Source organism: Gobius niger (assembly GCF_951799975.1).
Source record: "Gobius niger genome assembly, chromosome: 10".
NCBI lineage: Eukaryota > Metazoa > Chordata > Actinopteri > Gobiiformes > Gobiidae > Gobius > Gobius niger.
The window spans coordinates 31,259,233-31,272,408 of NC_136861.1; the positions used below are offsets into that span (position 1 = coordinate 31,259,233).

A 13,176-nucleotide genomic window follows, 5' to 3' on the forward strand; every position below is an offset into this window, starting at 1 on the left:
TGACTTCAGGGCGATTAGCATGAGCTGCAAAAGCTAACAGAAACATAACATCAAACAAGGAGGACTACAACTTCATTGTTGATGTCAAGGCCAAGGCCAAATATCTTTAAAGTCGACAGTTTTACAGAGTTTACATGAAATTGTTCAGGGCACTAAAGCACACTACTCCATTGCTAAGCTAGCCCAGAGCTCGCCCCACATTAGCGGTTAGCCCCCCGAGCAATTGAAAAACTTGTGACAGTTCTGATTGGTTCGGTTGACTTTCTATTAACTTTTCCATTAAAACACTTGGACACCACAGTGTATTTACCAGCAGTAACTCTAAGCTAAGGAGTTGTTCCACGGCTATTTTCTCCAGTTTTTATGCTGTTTTTAGCTAATGTTTGTCTATAGATACAGACGGCATCTCTGGAATTGCCCATATATGGTCATGTTTGAAAACAGTTAAGGGGGAAAACAATTTTGAAAAAATGTAAACTTTCTCTAATTACTCAAAAACTACTTTAACAAACACTGAATTAAGAATATAGTTTTCTACTAAGTAAAGATACAAAGACATGGGGAGGAGCAAAGTGGCTCAACAGCCCATAAATACATAAATGACGGAGAATGCTAACATAATGCTACATGTTAGCATCGGGCTAATGCTAACGGTTAGCTAGCGCTAGCTACAACTGCCGTTTTTTCACTTCTACAGAACAATCTGCTGTGAGAAAATATCCATATGGGCCCGATTTACATTTGACTTTATTTGTATGTGAGAAATAAGTTCATATTCCACCCGAAAATGTCTAAAAAGAGTGGACAATTGTGTTTCCCAAGAGATTCTATTTTCCCCCTTGGCGAGGCCACGCCCCCTTCTATGACGAGATGCCGTCTGTATCTATGGAAATGCATGCTAACAGCTTCAAAGATGGCGGATCTCCATGGTAACTGTGGAATTTCCCGAACTCTATAGATACGTCACTTCCCGTAGTGCTCAGATCCATTTTGTTTTCGATTAAAAAGAAGTGGTTCTGGCTGGTCAAGCTGGTCCTTTTTGGTAGGTCTAGTTAAACTGCGAATGAGGGTGGAAATAAGTGTCACGTCACACCTTAAAAGAGATTGGATACAGCTACACCAATCTACACCAATCTACACCAATCAACTTGTTTTTATGATTGTGAAATTGTTCAGCCCTAAGATAGACAATCCCAACAGAAATTATAAATGAATTTCTACTAAAAAACAAAGCAGAAACGTCTATGTACTATAGCATACTTGACACTAGGAGTAGTCAGGGCAGAGGCAGTGCACCACCCGCCGCCCTCACAGCAGACTAATTGGATTACAGGGTGATAAACATCTCCAATAGGACTGAGCCGGCTGTTCTGGAGAGCCATTTGATTTTCTACAATGGAATTAAGCCATTATCTGGACCAGTTTGAGCGTCTCTTGACCGCTTCATGTCACTTTATTTGTGTCTGCGTTCTATTCATTTGGGGGGGAAAAACTGATGAATATACAGAGCCCTCCATTCATGTCAAGAGCAAAGAAAAGATAGTTAAACTGACACAATTTAAATGCAAAAAAATACACTAAATGGTAGGAAAAAAAACTAATGTTAACATGTCACAGTCATCTACCGTAATTGAATGTATTCCCAAATCTTTCGAATGTTTACTGTAGTACAATGACACTAAAAAGGGCTTAGACTCGAACAAGACAAACAGGAAAAGATGTCACTCACACGATGTGGATGTATATCACAATGGAAAAAGGTAAACACATTTAGAATGAAAATTTAAAAATTAAACAAACTGGTACTTTAGGACTGTAAGCCGCCTCCTGTAACATGACAAAAATATATGTACGATACCTATAAAATAGCATCTTAGACAACATTTCCATTAGCATCGTCTCATTTTGAATAACCGTAAAAATGTAATCTAATAATGCATATTCAAAATGAGTACATGCACTTTGTATTGTTAACAGGCATCATGCCATATTTTTCTTGGTTTTCAGGTGCTCCAAGATAATGCCCCCTTAGTAAGATGCACTTTAGTGCTCCAGACTAACATTTGGGTTTGGTTGCACCAGTGCGCCTATGATATTCATTTGGGTGCGCAAGATTGTTATTTAGGCGCATGGCTTTAGAAATGTCCCTAAAGCATCCTAAAATCAGTTCAAAGCCAACACTTCAACAATACATTCGCCATTCACTGTTTGCTACAATATTTCAATTAGACTTCTACAACTATACATTATACATAACAATAAGCATCACTTGTTAATAAACTTAATAACAAAAAATAAGGATATTGGCCTTAGCAATGTAACACTTATAACAAAGATCCGACTGGTTGCGCCGGTGCAACGAAGGAAAGTATTTTGTCGCGCCCAACACATTTTAGGTGTAGCCAACTGGTCTCCCTCTGGAGTCCTGCACGTACAACTTCTAAATCAACAAGGGCAATTCAATAGTTAATAAATAACTGCTTCAATCTGCTAAAACAATGTCATATTTCAACAGCAGGTAAAAATATAAGCCATGCAATGCTGTATTTCCTTTGGTCTAATAGAGCTACCGTCCTTCAAAGCAACTTCGTACTCCGCCGTAGCCATGCATATGAAATAAGACTGTACCTTCTTTGCCAGTGTCAGTGAAGAGAACTCTAGAACACCTTGGGCACTAAAGGGTTACAGGTGCAACGAGTGGTCCCCACCTCTCACAGTGTGGACAGGGGAGGGTGGAGAGGCGCTATGCTAGGGGGTTCAGGCAGGAGCTAATTGGGGGGGGGGCTGAGATTGAAGTGGTAGTGGTAAGATTTGGCTTTGGGCATGCTAGCTGACAGGTTAGCTAATGCAGCTAAGTTTCAGTATGAAAATATTTTATTAAAAAATAGGTCTAAATTAGCTTGCATTGTTTTCGCTAATTGTGTAGCTAGCTAAAAAAAACGCTATTGTTATTACGTCACATTAGCCAAAACAGTTTAAAGAGTAGCACGAGAGCTGTAGATTTACACTATTATGGTGCGTTCCAGGCAACTGGCAACTGGTATTTTTCCCACTTGAAAATTACGACTTACAGCGTTCCAGCTGAATAAACTTGTGTGTAAACAAAATGGCTAATGCTACAACAGCTAATAAGGTGCTAACGCTACATGAATGTTTCTCCACAAATGTATGATTCAAAACATGCTAAATAACGTTGTATTTCAGGCTACGACCAAAAGTAACGTTCACTTCTCGTTCATGTTCACTGATGCAGTGGTTTTGTTAAAGTTTTATCATTAGCTCTGGAGCCGCCACTACTGTCTTCATCTCGCATTCGAACCTCGAACTCGGAGCTCTCTGGATGTCTCCGAGTTTACAAGTTAAATTTATAGCAGAGTTCCAAGGCATTTTTCCTTGTCCTAGGTTTGATATTTACCAGTTACCAGTTGCCTGTAACGCATCATTAGAATAGTTTAGTGTGAACTCTAAATTACACATTTTTCAGTAAATAAATTCACAGCAAAAAAACAACAACTACAAAATTAAAAAAAGAGAGAAAAAATAAAAAATACTGCATGCTTAACAAACAGATTTTTTTTACATTCTGCATCTAAATAATACATTTATTGTATTTTATTGTAACTTGAATTACAATTTCTTTAGTAATTTGCTTTTTTTATTGTTTGTGTTTTATACTGTGTGTGTTACTCATGGTTGATTACTTTTAGGAAACCCTATCCAAAAGGAACAAACTAAAATGCTCATGTCAAGCTCTATAAACGTCAGGGAGAATGTCAGGAGAGGAAAGGTAGGCTATACAAAATGAAACACAAATAAAAATGCTGTAAAATAATACTGGTGGGGGTAAAAAAGAATAACGAGAACAAGGGAGGTCCACAGAACACTTGGAATGGCGGACAACAGAAGATTGGAAGTGGAGAGGCAGTTGGGGAGACTTACGAGAAGGCGAAGGCCACCAGAGCACCACTAACCACTATAAAGTCAAGGATGTTCCAAAATTCACGGAAATATGAGCCGGGGTGCATGAGCAGCCCTAGGTCCACCATCTGTGAGAGAGAATGATACAATGATACAATGGAGTACATTTGTCAATAAAATAGCCTTGCTGAGGCATGTAGCTCTATACTATAACACTATTGCTGTTGTAGATTTTGTCTAGTCTTCCTCTTCAGCAGAGGTGAGGTTTCTTGTCCGCATTGGAGAGTACGTCTTCTACATTTAAACCATCCTGAAACGCCACTGGAGCAACCTTTCAGGAGCAGTGGGCGACCGCAGTACAATGCCCAGGGACCCATCTCCACATCACGAGCTAGGTCTGGTCAGGCCTACCTAGCGGGACAATTAGCCTGTCGCGATCATTGTTGTGCATCTTACCTTGATGAGCATTTCAAACGTGAAAACTCCCGTAAAGGCGTAGTCAAAGTAGCGAAGCACCTGGACAACGAACAAAAGAGTGCAGTTAATTCAATGTGTGGGTATAACAGGTTACGCACGCTCGTGAACATATAATTTTTTTTCATGATTATTATGATTATAGGCCGGCTCACATTGTTGCGTGGAGACTCTGGCCACACCGGGTCCTCTGCCGCCAGGGCTATGCTGCTCATGGCGATCACCAGCAGGATGCACATCTCAAAGTAACGGAAGGTGCAGATGAAGTGACACGCCCGACGGAAGCTGAGGAGACAATATGTGGACATTCAAAACATTGGCACAGTCGATTAAGCTGAGACACTGCAGGTAAATAGGAAAAAATAATACAATTAGAGATATCAATTTTCCATCAGTTTTGGCCAAAATTGGCAGCAGCCAAATGATGGATCGAGCCAGGTTTAAATTTATGGTTTTATTTTGCTGTATTAGTTACAATCTGTTTTTATTTCATCAGGAAAACGCCACTGAGATTAGGAATCTAAGGTCCAGGGGAGTCCTGGCCCCTATTGTATAGATGTTTTCAGAGGGGGTTGATGGATATCTTGTTTAGTTTTTGAATAAGCTCATCATATGTGGAAAAAATTGGTACAAAATAAAAAAATGTTCCTTGTTTTTTTGGCAGTGCAAAATTCAATACATTAAAAAAATCCACATTTGTGCATGTGTGTGTATAATGCAGCCTTTTTCTGTCGCTGCTATCTCCCAAAAAGGACAAAAATGAGCATATTTCCATCTAAGTGTCAACATGGATACCAAACAGGTCAATATTTTTGAATATGAGTGAAAAAGACATGGGAGCGCTGTGCTGTTGTAATTTCCTGAAATACCTTATGCACTGTCTAGATAGAACCATGACATATTATAGACTCTAGAGCTTACGGGTTGGAGGTAGTCAGGATGAACATGGACGTGAACGGCACCATCGGTCTGGGTCCGCCTTCGCCTCCTGCGTCATCGTCATCATCGTCGTCCTTTTTCGCCGGCAAAGGCTCAGTGTTGGCATTTTTATTGACTGAAAAGTTATATCGAGATGCATTAGAAAGATGAACAGCAACGGCAAATAACAAGAAAATGGTCAATGAGAAGAGTCTCCCACCTTGAAGGAAAGCATTTTTAGAGGGGAAAATGGGCATGTCTATCGCGGTGTAGTCGGGGTGGTACAGCCGGATGATGCTGTTGGCGCGGTGGTGCCCGTAGCTGTCGATGGCGACCAGGCTCCCGCGGGTCCCGCTGCTGGTGAGGTGCAGCGCTGAGCCGTAGCTGGGCGCCCGCTCCAGGTTGGCGACCAGGTTGGCGTGGGCGTCGCTGCTGGGCGGGCTGTTTCCGGAGATCAGCTTGGTGTTCATGAGGTTGTCCATGTCCTCGCTGTAGGCGCTGTCCTGCCGAAAGATCTTCTGGATGGGGCGCGTGGTGGACAGGTTCGGCAGGCTGCAGTCTCTGGAAAGAGAACGGACAGAAGGAAGTTTTAAAGTTATTCATGTACAAATGTCGGCCGTTGAACCACATCATTGTCCTCCGTGTCTCTGGATCTTTAATTGCTGTGGACTTTCCACCTGTCCACCCCCCTCTCAAAACTTGGGGAGAGTTTTCGTCAAAATAAATCAGCCTGATGGACGTATACGTAAACTCGGGGCCCAACCGGTATGCTGGCTGATAAACAGTGTTGGGAGAATACTTTGTATTGTATATAGTTACAGAATACTGAATACCCGCCTAAAATGTATTTAGTGACGTATTCCGTTACTTGTCTAATCAGAGTACTGCATTCTGAATAGAATACTTTCACGATGATTTGTATAATATTAATGCATAAAGTGCTCTATGATTAAAGGTGCACTATGAACGTTTTTATGAAAAATCGGTGCTTGGGTGGCTAGCATAGTGCCTTTACTTATGATCTCGATGGCCTGTAGGACACTCCGGGAACAATTGTTTTTAGGTTTTCAATGCTGATTTCAATGGTTACATATACATTCCATTTCGAAATCCTCAAAAACTGTGAAATGAAATTGATCCTGAAGCATCATAGGAGCCACCAAGATTAAAAGTAAAGGCGCAAAGCGAACCACCCATACAGCCTCTTTTTTTTTCTTTTTTACAAAAAAAGTTGCATAGTGAGTGCACCTTTAAGAAGATGTTTAGGCTAAACTTACTTGTCTGTTACCAGCTTATGTACTGCTCATTAGGAATGCAAAAAAGCACTTTGCAAATGTCCACAGCTCAGAAGGACAGAGCTAAACATTTCCCCAGTTTTCTTTCTTATAAATGAATGTTATGAAACTGAAATTGAATGATTGACTATTGTGATGTATTCCTTTGATTTTCAGAAAGTAACTGTACTCTAAATACCCTCAAATGAAAGAGTAACTTTAATGGTATAGAGTTACCCAAAATTATTATTGGCAAATGGTAAATGGTCTCAACTTATAAAGCGCTTTCCCACCTACATTAGGCACTCAAAGCGCTTTACAGCAAGGATCCACTCACCCATTCATACTCTGATCCATACACGCAGACACTGGGGGCAATGTGGGTGAAGTGTCTTGCCCAAGGACACAACGACAGTGTGCACTTTCAGGAGGTGAGATTCAAACCCCCGACCTTCCGATCATGAGACGACCCGCTCTACCAGCTGCGCCACTGTCGCACCTTTATTCTAAATACGTATTCTAAATATATGTATTCAGTTACTCCACAACACTGCCAATATAGGCATGTAGGCACCAAGGCAATATCGTTTATCGGCTAAAATCTTGCCGATATTAAATTGCCAACGACTTTTGCAAGTATCTACGGAACGAAACGCGATAGAGACTTGCCATTTTTAGCATGGGAGGAAAGAGGGCTCGGGCTTTCAAATGAGCCCTCTCTGAGCCTCCAAGGTTTCTGTAAAGCTGTGTGAAATCACAATGAAGACTGTGCACCTGTTATAATCACCCATGCATTTCAAACGAAGCTCGGTAAATATTTTGTTTTTTGCACGGGAGGATGCTGGGCAAATGTATGGGTGTCATTAGCCTCAGAAATGCATTAGTGTCAAATATCAAGCAACGGCGTGGAGCTAAATTTGTACCACAATTGTGAGGATGATGCAGGTTGCACATAGACCAGGTTTACAGCAGTTTATGTTTAGAGACACTTATATTCGTGGTGAAAAAAAATGGCAATAAGCGCCTTGATTTCTTTTTTTGTTTTGCTTTGTTATTGTGTTAGCTTGTAGCACTTCAAGCTTCCAAGATCCATATCGGTCAGGCCCGAATATAACCAAACGTACTTCCTCCGGTGTTGGCACATCCTTTTCCCCTCGCCGTCCTGGTTGCCGTGGCGACTCCTGCGTGGCTTCCTCTCTCCTTCCTCCTGGTCTCCTTCACCGCGCCCTCCTTCCGTCTTCCTCCTGTGCCGCCCCGACTTGCCAGCTCCGCCGTTACCGTTGCCATCCTCGTCTTGAGTGTTCTTACGATGGGACCTGCGACGAAAAACACGTACAGTAGCTCGAATGGTTACTAAAGGATCTCTAATCTTCTAGTAGGACCACTGCTGGAGGCTTCAGAAAGACCCCAAACTATCCCCCCATAGCCTGTGTGACAGAGCAATTCATTGAAATTTAAGCAAAATGATTTGTAATAACATGCCTTTAGCTATCTGAGCCTGTTCCTAAAATGCGTACATTTTGTTAGCTACCTGCGCTCCATACCCAAACAAAGGAATGCGGAAGCCAGGCGTAATATCAAAGTACGGCGAGTTATGTATGTCAGTTTCACGGAATTTATATCATTTCTGTGGTTTCTTTATTATTGACATCGTATAAGATGATGTTTAGTGGCCATTGGATGTGTGTCCGATGCCACAAAAAGCAGAAACGTAACTGAATACGATTTAGCATTTAGCTCAGAGGCCAAAGGTCTGTACATTCATTAATGATTTCTAACTAGGCTTTGACCTCACCTACATGTGGTCGATGGTTTGATAACAGCTGCTAACATCTGGGTCGTTCATAATTTGCGGCTAATGCTAACGGCTAGATGTCTGCACAAGTTAGGATTGAACCGCGCTTCCCCTTTTCATTTCTATGAATGATAACACAAATAACACTAACTGTACAACTCTCCAAACTCCACCCTTCTCAGAGCCGTCCCTCCCACAGTATGTGCTCACAACGGCAATAAAGTGAACATACTTGATATCATTTGCACTGCTTTGAATTGTTCAGAGGATACACCTTGCATTGAGTTGATGAATAATTGTGATTTTATTGTATTTATCCTTTATCCTTTATTTATATAAGATTGTCCCTTAAGACTATCTTTCTCATTTGCAAGAGAGACCGGTTTCAAATACATCGATTACAAACTGAACAATTACAAAAGGTTCACTATACAGAACACGACATGGCTTATAAAAAATCTAGTAAAAAAAACACCAATTTCCTATGGGCACTTTCTCCAGTCCTAAAACTCTGATTTTTCCAATTGTGACCAGGCAGGACAGTTTCGTGAAATACTTGGAGAGTACTTTGTCAAATTTGGAAGTCGAATGGCACTGCGCATTACCTCGACAACGGCCACCTACTGCGACTGAAGGCAGAATTGTACCTAAAGGTTATTGTGTTATTTCACCTTTAGTGTGATCTCTTTGCCAGTGGATTACTTGGACTGTTGCAAAACATTTGACGGAAATATAATGTCAGTAATAGCACCTATATTTAGTGACAAAGCCCGACGACGCATCCAAATCTGACTCGTTTGAATACCTTGATTTCCTGTGCTCGGACTGCCCCCCTCTGCTGCCGCTGCGGGTGTGGTGGTGCCTCTTGGACGGCCTCTCTTCGGACCCTGGGACGGCGGTGACGTCCAGTCGACCGTGCGAAGAGTGGTGGTGGGGGTCGGCCTTTCGACTGCGCCGGCTCTCGGAGGATTCTCCCCGCTCCAGGGGCGGCCTGGCTGGGTTCGGGCCCCCACCATTGACGCCGGCGCTCCCCTCCCCAGGATGTTCAGGAACCCTCTGGGGCTCGTTGTTGGGGGGAGGCTGGCTGAAGCAAGGGTCCGAGTTGCAAGGGATGTTTTTATTCGTGTTGTTGTTGCGGTTCTCTCTCGGGTCCACCACCAGGGGGCGATCCAGGTGGGTTTTCATGTCCGGGCGCACTTGATTGGCGAAGTTGACCTAGAGCGACATATAAAAAGGGACGGCGGAATTAAAATGAAATTGTAATTCAAAATGGAAGTAGGTCTAGATTTTATTGTTTTATTCTTTGTGTTTCCAAATACTGTGCCATGACCAAACGCAATGGCTCAACTATTTATTTTATAGGCGTGACGGTAAAGTATTCATTTGTTAGTTTTATATTCCCTAATTAATTGTAATTGCTACATTTTCATTTAAATTTTGAAGCACGTTTCACAACTTCACAACTGTCGGGGAAATGCTAATATAAACAGCAAGCTGCTAGTTGTATAATCACACTCACACAAAGGTCTGTTTTTCACAAATGTATCAATATAGGGTATGTAAGTGCATAGTTTTAGTTATCAAATGTTATTATTTGATTTTGCCTCTCATTGTGGAACAATTAGGGCTCCATTTAGCAGGAATATGATGCAAGTGCATTCCCTCAGAGACTTGCCAGTATAACCTCACAGACGGCATTCTCTGGGGACGGCCACAAATGGTCACGTTCAATGGAGAGAAAAAAAACAACTCTACTCCACAACTACTTTAAGAAATGCTGACTTATGGATGTGGATTTTCTACTAAAAATAACATAGACATGGAGAGGAGCAAAGCAGATCGATAGCACATAAATACATGAATTACGGAGAATGGTAACCGTAATACCAACGTTAGCTTAATGCTACATGCTAATGGCTAGCTTAGAGTGCCGTTTTTTCTATTTTACTGGACAATCTGGTTAATTTTCTAATGCAAGATTGAGGCAAGACCTGATTTGGACTTTATTTGTGTGTGCAAAATATGCTCATAGTCGGAAAACGTCTAAAAAGACAGAGAAATTGTGATTCCCGTAACAAACTTCCTTTCCTTCACTGCAAGGCCACGCCCCCAGTATGATGCGTTGCTATCTTCATCTATATACTGAGAAAAGTCATTTTTTATTTAACTACAAAAACCCAACAAAGCTGGCAAAGGGTCTTTAAGGCGAAACAAGTTTTTACCGAGATGTTATTACATTTGAAAACTCGTCTGGTTCTCAAGTTTAGCGATGACAAAACATTTGGATAGCACAAGTCCATTATGAAAGATTGCACTAACTAATGCCTATGATAAAATTGCGCTGCCGTCACTTGTGTACAGGGGTAGCACAAGTCTAAGGGCATCGGGGTTTGCCTTGTCCTTTACATTGTTCTGCTCCTCCCTCCCAGTCCTTGCCTTCCAACGATCGTCGTGTTCTACGTCATTATACAGGGCCTCGCGACTGGATGCAATGGTCTGCTTCCTCAGCTCTTTAGTCCGCTGCTCCCACACCGACTTGTTAACCCCTTTGCCGAGGTGGTTCTTCTGCTGCTCTTTGCTGTAAAGACAAGTACAACGAACGAAAGTCAGACGTGGTCATAGAGAGGCTTAGAGCGGATCTCAGGAAGTGTTCGAAGCCTATTATTGTTATTAGGTTGCAAAATGTAATATTTTGTTTGACTTTAAAAATCTGAGTCATGGGCAATGAATGGAAATTGCCACTGACCTAAACTGTTAAGAATGTTCAAAAACAGCACAACGTTCATAGAGAAGTCCTGGACACTACTAATTATGTATGTTGCAGTATAATCAGTATCAAAATGAAAAAGAAAGAAAACTTTCTGAGCCCGCTGTATCTTATACGTATAGAATAATCGTGAAGACCACCATTGAAGATGTAGGTACAGGAAAATAGCCAGGATACAAAGACACAGGACCACACACGCTTTTGGCTGGAACACAACCAGGAAGGGCTGGTTGTTTACATGGCTTGCCAAAGTTTCGTTTTAGTCGCGTTTACCTTTGGGAAACCATGCAGGAAGGTAGAATGGAGGATAAGCAGTGCTTAATTTGATCCCCCATGTTAGGTGGTAAAGGATCTGGCAAAGATTTTAAATGCCATGATAGTGTTTAATGGGTGTGTTCCAGCAACTGTTTTGGCCTGTTCCCCCAATCCATCACACCAGTCCAAAAGTGTTCCTGTAACTACTGATATACAAATCAAGCAATGAGGATAAACCAGGTAAATCCTATTCTATAGAGTAGAACAATGCTCTGGCATAAAACATGCGTTTCCAATGACATCACGCATAGTTCCGGCGGCCATTTTGAATACCGAAGTACAATAACGCAGTACTACAACATGTAACAATATCTCTACTCATGAAACGGAAATCCTTTCTCTGTGATTTTTACAGTCTGTCATGTCTGAGTCAGTATTTAAGCTGCCCAAGACGTTAGCATGCTACCGGTTAGCAGCTTCAACGCGATAAACACATGTGTGGCTCACATCTGTGAACACTGAGGAAATACTACAGCTCAGCTCTGACCTCTGTCACATGTTGTAGCCAAAGCTGGATGTTTGGAGTGTGGTTCAGGGCTTTCTCTTGAAGAGGTCAGAGCTGAGCTGTTGAAGCTAAAAGTTAAATGGTAGCATGCTAAAATCTTAAAAAGTGACTCACTCGTTTGTTCACATATACATGCACTCTTTGGGGCCATGTTTTTACTGTAATCTTCTTGAGCAATGATTACGAGTAAATAAAAATGGTACTGTCAATCAAATGTCTTTCATTTTCATCCTGAGTAGAGATATTGTTACATGTTGTAGTTCTGCATAATTCTACTTCGGTATTCAAAATGGCCGCCATAACAACAAAAGTCACATGACTGGAAAGCATGTATACCTTTCTAATATGAATCCTAATACATAACGACTGTATCCAAATAAATCAAATGTGCATCTAAGATTTGACAGCTAACTGTTAGCTAACTGTTTGTTAGCGCTGGCCACTATTGCATGTGGGAAAAGGTGCTAGCTCTAGACAAAGGTGGGTTCAGCTCACAAAAACAGATATTTTTTCAGCCAGATAAGCCCACTGAAAAAAAGGTTCTGCATCTTAGGCATCCTGCCAACCAAATTCAACTGGCTAGAACTAGGGATGCACCGATTCCATACTGGTATCGGTCTAAATATCCGATACTGACCGATACTTGTTTTGGCTTATTTTAAAACTCAGCACCTGGAGACTTCAATCGCCAAGTTAGTTTATACTCCACAAACGTGCTTTTGATTGCCGCGCAAATTACTGCAGCTAGCAGCAGTATGCTAATGCTAGCATAAACTAATTAAGACTGGGACTGAAACTATTAGTCACCTAAAATAATAAGTTCAGGATAAGATCAGTTCTCGTATTGGAAGTTTAAAAAACAAGCTGGATCGGTGCATCTCTAGCTAGAATAATTCTTGATTACAAATTATTTAAACAAAAAAAAACTAAAATATACACTTGTTGCAAATATGCTTTATACCAACCATTACAAGGAGCTGCATATTGCTGTCATAATGTTATACTCAATATCCAAGCTAACTACCTCCTTTACCCTCCGATTCTCTCAAAAATCTGCTCATTTGTCTATTTGTATCATCTTCAAGTCAACCACAGTAAAGCAGCAGCCAGAGTGCCAGGTGCAGGCAACAGAAAATAGTTAAAGAAGAACATAAATCACAATAATAGCTAAAAGAAAGCCGGGGAAATCATATTTATGGTCGGGGAAGGA

The 13,176-nt window shown here is 41.4% G+C and overlaps 1 protein-coding gene across 18 annotated transcripts in view; it reads right to left on the reverse strand.

Moving 5' to 3' along the window:
• The window catches only part of cacna1aa (calcium channel, voltage-dependent, P/Q type, alpha 1A subunit, a), a 137,466-nt gene that overhangs the window by 45,357 nt on the left and 78,933 nt on the right, over positions 1–13,176 (reverse strand). For all 18 annotated transcript variants that reach the window (XM_079565295.1, XM_079565292.1, XM_079565301.1 and 15 more), the window contains 8 exons: positions 10,786–10,957; positions 9,185–9,594; positions 7,709–7,900; positions 5,531–5,871; positions 5,314–5,446; positions 4,548–4,677; positions 4,375–4,434; positions 3,940–4,046 (listed from right to left, as the gene is read on the reverse strand). In XM_079565295.1, coding sequence (XP_079421421.1) covers positions 3,940–4,046; positions 4,375–4,434; positions 4,548–4,677; positions 5,314–5,446; positions 5,531–5,871; positions 7,709–7,900; positions 9,185–9,594; positions 10,786–10,957 — 1,545 coding nt within the window. The remainder of the gene's footprint in view (positions 1–3,939; positions 4,047–4,374; positions 4,435–4,547; positions 4,678–5,313; positions 5,447–5,530; positions 5,872–7,708; positions 7,901–9,184; positions 9,595–10,785; positions 10,958–13,176) is intronic.